Source organism: Amaranthus tricolor, chromosome 3 (assembly GCF_026212465.1).
Source record: "Amaranthus tricolor cultivar Red isolate AtriRed21 chromosome 3, ASM2621246v1, whole genome shotgun sequence".
NCBI lineage: Eukaryota > Viridiplantae > Streptophyta > Magnoliopsida > Caryophyllales > Amaranthaceae > Amaranthus > Amaranthus tricolor.
In genome coordinates, this window is record NC_080049.1 from 5,471,927 (window position 1) to 5,480,502 (window position 8,576).

Below are 8,576 nucleotides of genomic sequence, written 5' to 3' on the forward strand. Positions count from 1 at the left end.
ATGAGAGACTTCTTTCAAAAAGACGGTTTCTCTCGAAAAGATGGTTTCTCTAGTAAAAGTCGAGCCAACCATCCAAGTAAAAATACTTGTGGCGACAAAATTTAAACTATCTATCTCTGATTAAAAATTACATTTTTTTTCAAGATGTTACAAACTATTTTGAGTTTATAAAATGATCCAAAAATTTTCGATAAATTCTCCTGAGGCGATCTCACAGTAAACCATCTCTATAAGGCTAACCCAATGTATATTTACAGTCTTAGTGATCATTTATAACTTTAAGTAGAGTCTTAAAGTAATTACTTATAACATTAAAGTGATCACTTATAATCTTAAAGTGATCAATTAAGAAATAAGCTGATTATACAGACCCGTTTGACGGTAAGACTATCTCATACAAGACTTATTTTGCCACTTTAGCAAGAATTTCCATGTTAACTTTTAAGAGAAATGAGAATAAGCATCAATATTTATTTGAACCAAATTTGAGTACTCCCAATGAACGGCCTCAAAACATTGATCATATACAAAAAGGTTTTTGTTATTTAAATTTTGTACAATTTTTACTTTTTCTCTGGAAGCTTCTCTAACAACTCTGGTATAATCTCAAACAAGTCACCAACAAGCCCATAGTCAGCCACCTGCAAAACCAAAAAGGTAATAAATTTCAATGAATAATACGCTTCAGCAACATTCTATTATCCCATTGCCATTAATAAACTCCGCAGAGTTAAAACTTCCAACATAGCTCATTTTACAGCCACAATATTCAGGACAGTTTTTACAGTCTACAAAGAGGAACATAAAGATTATTTTTCAGGTATAGTTTTCTTGTCTAGGAGGGTAGTACTTGATTATTTTGATTCCCGATCCATAAATTGGAGTTTTTGAATGACCGGGGTTGGCTACGTAAACCCGGTGGTCGTCCACATGAACCCAAACATCAGTTTCCACATGTATCACACGGTTTAGAATGAAAGAATCTGATCTTTGACGGGATAGTGTATCAGTACATGTTGATTAGCCAGCAGTAGCAATAAGTCTCAACACTCTGAAGTCTGAACTGTTATGAACTAGTGTGTTTCTGCTGAAAAACAGGTCAAAAGTAATTTCACGGTTCCTTCACATGGCTAGGGATCTGGGAAATTTGAATTTGGCAAAGAAATTTAACCAAATATTCGGTTTCATGTTTAGTCGAGTTTAAAAGAAGGGTGTGATCCTCGTTTTGGCAAAGAGGAGATAAGCAAACAAATTCAAAGGCAGCGCAAAGTAGGGAGAAGAGAAATTACGGATATCACGAACTTGCAATAACTATTGATGAAATGGCATATGCAAGACCAAAGTCACAAACACAATCATCAAAACTAACCTGGAATATTGGAGCATCGGCATCCTTATTTACAGCCACGATGACTTTGGAGTCACGCATGCCGGCCAAGTGTTGAATGGCACCTGAGACCCCAAAAGCCATATATAACTCAGGTGCAACAATCTTTCCTGTTTGCCCAACCTGAAAAACAAGCAAGAAAACAACTTAGAAAAACCGATCAAAATAGTCTTCCGAGTTCTGACTGCTTTCAAGAGAGCATATGATGACTTTTTACGTAGGAAACTTCGTAGGGGCATCCCATACTCAGCGACACACTGCACTTCTTAATCCTAGGTGTGGGAAAAGGATACAAAGGTGCTAGGTTGTCGTCCGGAGTATGGTGTCAAATAAGCAAGGGCAGGTTACTTATACCCAAGACATCGTCTAGAAAGGACGCGGCACATGGACAGAGTGTGGTTCAAATGAGCAAGGGTGTAGGTTTAAGCAGAAAAACCAATTGTCTTAGGTTTAGATTGGGATCTTGGAGCACTGGTAGGTTGGCCGGTACGTTTTAAGAGCTGGTGGATATCATGAAAATGAGGAAAATTAACATTTGATGTCTACAAGATGACAAACTTAAGTTTTTGTCGAGAAGTTGTTAAAGAAGTTGGCTGGGAGATGACTTTGGATGTAGTGTGGATGACAATGCATATCTTGAGGATTGAATTCGAAACGAAGATATAAGAAAGGATTTAGGAGTTGCAAATATTGAGGAAAAGATGAAAGAGAATCGTTTAAGATAGTTTAATCATATGCGAATACAGGAGTATTAGCGAACCGGTAAGAGAGGTAGAAAGTTGAAGATCGAGAGACTTAAAAAAGGCGAGGAAAACTAAAGATAAATTGGAGGAAAAGTGTGGGAAAGGATTTAAAGGATCTATATTTACAAACTGAGATGGTCGAAAATTGGAATGAATGGAGAAGAAGAATTCATATGGACAACCATAGAACTACTACATTGGTTCACCAGCCCTAATCTTTTGGGATTAAGACTCTAACATTGTTGTAAATTCCCATTTAGAATTCCACGGCTTCATTAAAAAGGGTTCCCACAACAACAATGTCAAAGGCTTAATCATGCAAAAGAGCTAACAATTCAAAAATTAAATGGTGAGTTTCATCTCCAAGAAAAATCACATGTGTTGACTTGTGTTCCAATGTTGTGATTTGTAGTACTTGATACTGATAGTGGTAGCTATTCTAGAGGTCATTAAATTTACGAAAAGTTTCCATTTTCAGTTTTCAGATCAACAAGTAGTTCAAAGCTACACCTTTAGTGAGTGAAGCTACAATATCTAAACCGCCAATAAACTATCGCCATAAACTGATACTAAAATAAGATGAAATAGTCTACAAGCACAATTACTTTCACTGATTTACCTGTAGTTCATTGGGAACAAATCCAGCATCAACTGCAGCACGTGTAGCTCCAACTACATAAGAGGCAAAACAAAAAATGTGGCAGGATGACCTTCAGAATGAGGATAAACTTAGGACATGAACGATTGTAAACAATTTACTTATGAATACCTGCGGCACCAAGTTTCTCAGCAAGTTGCTCTATCATCTTGAAGTTCTCGGCACTTTTCAACCCTCGTCCTCCAGTCACGATAATACGCGCATTTCCAAGGTCTGGACGCTCAGTTTCTTGTGAGCTACGATTAACAAATCTAGATTTCTTAAGAATATCTGCAAATCAATTACCAGAATTACTCAAGATGCCTGAGCTCATTGAAAATATAATCAGAATAAAGGTATGCAAAATCCATGAATCAGAATTGAGTCAACTGCTATTAGTTTGATAGCACCCATTGGCTAATTAGAAGAATTTCATGATTAACAATTAGCTGATAGTTCTTCTTATCAACTGACAAGGGCCCAATAAGAGTGCTTATAATTTACATAAACAGACCTTCATCAAAGGCCGAGGGATCAACCTGAGTAATGGGAGCCGCAGTGGATCTAGTTTCTAATGCTGGAACTGGAAATGAAGGGGTACGGATGGTCAACATGCAAGGAGACTCTCCACTATATCTAACTGTACAAAGAGCATTTCCAGCATAAATAGGCCTGCCAAAGCCATTTACATGTCACACATTAAGTTCAGTAGGCTGTACAAAAAAACAGCCTTTTAGAACAAAAAGAACTACGCTTGAGGCAGCATCGGGTATAAGCATTACGCAAGTTAGGGAACCACTTTCGATTGGAAAACCCATGGTTAATTTCTAAACTAAGTGCTCCATTATGATGAAGAAAAAAAGAGGAAGAAGAAATACCTCACAAATTGATGAGACCCAGAAATCTCAACTACATCAGTTATGGGAGAAACATCTAAAAGTGCAGCTGCACGAGGCAGTATATTTTTCCCAAATGAGCCAGAAGCAGCAAGAATATGTGTGTAATTTTCTTTCTTCTGAATAGACTTAACCAGATTACCCCAAGCTTCAGCCAACGGATGTACAAATTTATCTGAATCCACCACTAGCACCTACAAGTTCAAAGAACTTCAGGAATAATTGGAAAGTAAGATCAAGCAGTCAAATTCATTAGTTAATGATACAATTATACAAGAGAAACTATCTCCCTTATCACTAAGCAATTACGGGTGACTGCCCACCATTTTTCTAACAGATAGCCTGCAGTTGAAGCTACCACCAAGGAAAAGAGTTCAAAATACTAATATGGAAAGTGACAATTAACCTTCTAAGAAATACAAGAAACACAAAAACCTAAACAACAGGATGCGAAACAGACTCATTATATGAGAAAAATCCTTGGAAATCCACCATGGACAGTCAAATTTATGTGTCAGATTTTAGATGAGGACAATATGCATTGACAAAATTTGCTGGTCATATAGGCAAACCTGGGAAGAGAAATAAATCTACGGCTCAGAAAGAAAACATAGATTCCACAATGTCGAAAAAGCCAAAATCTTCAAGTGTCATTGACTTCACTCATATATAATTGAAAGAATAAAAATAACAAGCTGTCATTCAAAAATAAAGATGAGACATGGGATTGAGGAAAATTGAAAGGTTTTTGACCGAATTGGTTCACATTCCAATCTGGTCCATGTCGTAACACACCTACATTTGGTAATGTCTGATCATAGTACAAAATATTGGTCATGTTACCGCATGAAAAGGTTTTTGAAGCTACGTAACCGCTGCATATGCCACAAAGTCTGCCGCAAAAGTGGTTTTGCTACTGTTCCTTTGAGGACAACCACATCCAGATTTTGCTCCACGCATATGACCCATTTCGAAAAATGGAAGGGTCACCCACATTTTGGGTATCTATGTCTGGATGCACTATTAAACTTGATCTCAATTCTCAACAAAGCTTGTGATTCTTTACATTGGGATTTCATTCACAAATTTTTTCATAGGTACTTCATAATTCGGGTAATTCAGTGTGTGATCCCCTCCTAGCATTTCCCCCCTGATTAATGGGTGCTTCATGGTTATAATCAAGGAAGAGGGGAATCAGGCAAGATGATCATATTCCTTCAATTTTATTCATCTCCAGAATGAGATCTCTAAATGGAATGTTGAAATAATAACCCTGCTCTTACAGTTTAGGTTTCACCTGAAGTGCAGCAAACAGCAATTTGAGGCTCACTCACCTACACAGTACCGATGATGTTATGGACTTATGGTTAGCTTAATGATGAGAGTCATTGCTTCCTGAGTCCATCACTCCTGATAAGAATGTGAACTCTGAGAGAACTGTAATCTAGTTCTCTGATGTTAGGAAACTCAGGAAGAAAATCTTTATTTTCTTGATTATCAAAAGGGTAGTTTTCCTTTTAGATACTTAGACACTCCAATTGCCGGCAAAAGACTTGCTGCAGAATGTGAAGGCCTTTTTGGATAAAATATAGGGGAAAATTCAAGAACAGTAAAAGTATCCCATAAAACGTGTAGAACTAAAAGTAGAGAAAAAGCATGACTCTAAAGTTGCCACCATTGATATTACTATCCCTAGAAAGGTCATTTGCATAATCATTCAGATTTGCAGAGCCTTTTTATGACATAACAAGCCCATCTTCATCTAAGCTATGTGGAATGAAGCTACTTTAGGGACCATAGCTCCAACACCACTAGCTATATTGCAGACAACTAGATGCAATTAAATTTTTAAATGAGCGCAAACTAAGAATTTATACCAAGTATAGCCTATGAACCTATAAGGCACTGAAAAATATGCATACACGTGTAGACACAAGATAAAAACAGGGGAAGTATAACAATTACTGTCATATAACCGTTTATGCTCAAACTCCATATCTAACCTAAGAATTCATTACATTACTCTCAACTAAGACATAGGGAAGCATAACGATGAACACTCTATAATAAAAACTGATTATCTAGTAACTTCTCTAAGCAACTGTGTAAAGGCAATTTATGGTGGTAATAAGAAAATAACATAGGTGGCCCTATTACAATAAAAGTCAGGAATTAGACTTAAAGGAGTTACCTGAGAGATTAAGGGATGACACGAAGCAGCATGTGAAGCAGCTTGTTGAAGAGAAGGACCAGAACCAGCCAATAACATCGAGATGGAATTATCCTTGCTTAAAGATTTTGCAGCCTCTACAGAACTAATAGATGATGACTTGATAGTGCCTCCTTCATGTTCAGCCAACACCAGTGTGCTAATCTATTACAAAAGGCAGAAAAAATACCCAATGAGGACACAAATGCAGCAACCAACTTCATTCACAAGCAAAAACACATATAAATATAAAAGTAGTATTTCAATAAAGCATCTAGTAATTTGTGACTTCATTGTGTTTCAACTTTCAACCACAGTTCACAAAGTTAGAGTGAGCAAGCAAACATTAGATTACATTCAATTACGTCATTACCCCAATGCCATTATGTGACTCCTGCCTAAGTGAGGTTTGGTGGTTCAGATGTACACCACCTTACCCTTATTAGGGTTAACAAAGAGATTATTTCCGATTGACCCTTGATAGCAAACATCATCAATAACTTCACATAAATAAGAATTGCATATGATTTAATGATCCATTTTAAAAGTCTATTACAACCCAAAACCAATGAACAATAAAAATATCTAATTTGTTTGAAGAAAATACAAAAGACTAATCCCATCCATTTGAGTTTTCCCCCTAAATGCTAGAAACATCTAATGTTGGAAAGGAAAACCGGGTGAACTTACAAAGACGGAGGGAGTATGGAAAAAAAAGAGGGAAACATACTACACAAAGAGAGGGAGTATGGCAGTCACTGAATAACTCCATAAATCTCTTGGTAAGTTAAATAGTCAAGCTTATTACACTTCAATCATCTCATTTTCTTAACCGAATTCATTTCAATGCATTAACATTTGGAGATATAGTATTAGGTAGAAATGAAAATTTGTGATCAAAACTTTTTTTATGATCAACTTTTCATTACCATGAAAATGACATGAGAAATTTTATGTCATTCTCATTATCACAATTTATTACCAACAACTAATGGGTCGTCAGTGTAATGAAAATTGGAGAAAAAAAGATAACATATTTTCTGAAATTCATATATAAATAATTAAGCTCTTTGTTATCGGGAATAAGATTGTGTACTTCCAGACCTCCCAAACTCTACCTTGGTGGGAGGATCCACTTAATATCATTAGGATAATGGAACTAATTTAAGATATATGAACATTTATATGTGCGATTATATTAAAATCAAAAGATAAAATGTTTTCTAAAAGCAATATATGAGCAATCAAACCTCTTTGTTATAACTAACAAGACTACAAGAGTAAGGTTGCATACTTGTAAACCTTTAAACCCTCACACCTCGTAGGGAATCACTGAACCGAATTGAATGGAGTTTATTTATGATATATGAGAAATTATAATGTTAACAAACCGGCAAAGAGGATCGATTGGTAAGTTACTTCTCCTCATATACCCACCCACATCATTGGTTGAACACTAACCAAGGGAAGAGCGATTAAAAAGAGGGAGGGTTGGGTATGCAATCATCACAAAAGAACTTCAATTCAATCACTGATAAGTAATAACCAAATTCTGCAATGCAAAACTTTTACATAAAACAAATTTTGATGAATTCCTTCCCAGACAACAACAACCTAGTATTTAGTAAATATTGCTTGCAAAACAATAATCGAATATGAATTATTTGAAATGGGAAAAATTATCAATAAACTGACCATAGATTCAATGGTTGATGATGGAAAAATGACGGAAATCCATCATGATCAACACCCAAACAGACAAAAAAAAAAGGAAAGAAATTGAGTGAGTAGCTTACAAAACGTTGAGTGGTTGTTTGGCGGAGAAAGAAAAGGGCGTTACGAAGTTGGGAAGCTCTAAGCATTGCTCCAATTGCCATGGCTGAAAGCTGGCGTGAATTGTGATAGACTGATTGGGAGAAATACGAGAGAGAAGCAAAGAAGCCAACCAAAGAAGAAATAAATTGCGTAAGCTTTTGAACATGTAGAGTTGTATACTTCTTGTAATTGTAATTTGTAATTGTAATAATATTAATATTTTCATTATTCTGTCTATTCAACAACAAGTGTTTGTACAACTTTTATTTAGTGAAGTTTTTGATTGATATTACATTCGAGTGTTTGTCATTGAGCTTATCCATTCATTTTTTTCCAATCATTTATGAATTATAGCATTATAGTTTGACTCATTTTAAATTATAGTAAAATTTTTAAGTATTTATCGTGTTGAATATTTACACTATATTCTAATCATTTTAAATTATAGTATTATAGTTTTTATTTTTAAGTAAATTATAATAAAAAAAAGGAATGAAAAGGGGAAGGGAAGGATGGGAAAGGAAGCGGTAAGGAGGGAGGGTGAATTTTGTTTGTTTAGAATGGAAGTGAAGGAAAAGGGAAAAAAATAAGTATGATCCTTTTAAATCTTTCTACTTTAAAAGAAAATATATTCTTAACAAAATATATTTATAATTTCCCTTCAAACCACTCTTTTAAATTCCTGTACTCCCTTTTCGCTATCCAAACAAGAAATTTTTCATCATTTTAAATTCCTCCTTTTTTTCCTTTCATTTCTCTCTATCTAAATATAGTGTTAGAATATATAGATCTTAAGTTGTGTATACCATGAAGTCATGAACTACTATAGTAGTGGGACATAATATGTAATAATATTAAAGTCCAAAATAAGCCAAAAAAGAAGAATGCA

General features: G+C 35.3%; 1 protein-coding gene across 1 annotated transcript; it reads right to left on the reverse strand.

Annotated features, from left to right (window-relative positions):
* Window positions 1–451: 451 nt before the first annotated feature.
* On the reverse strand, window positions 452–7,896 carry LOC130808629 (electron transfer flavoprotein subunit alpha, mitochondrial). The gene is made up of 8 exons (XM_057674083.1): window positions 7,669–7,896; window positions 5,855–6,037; window positions 3,646–3,857; window positions 3,282–3,439; window positions 2,900–3,058; window positions 2,750–2,802; window positions 1,370–1,510; window positions 452–641 (listed from the first exon to the last, which is right to left on the reverse strand). The coding sequence occupies exons 1-8, from the start codon at window positions 7,747–7,749 to the stop codon at window positions 564–566; spliced, it is 1,065 nt and encodes a 354-aa protein (XP_057530066.1). The 5' UTR covers window positions 7,750–7,896; the 3' UTR covers window positions 452–563.
* Window positions 7,897–8,576: the final 680 nt, after the last annotated feature.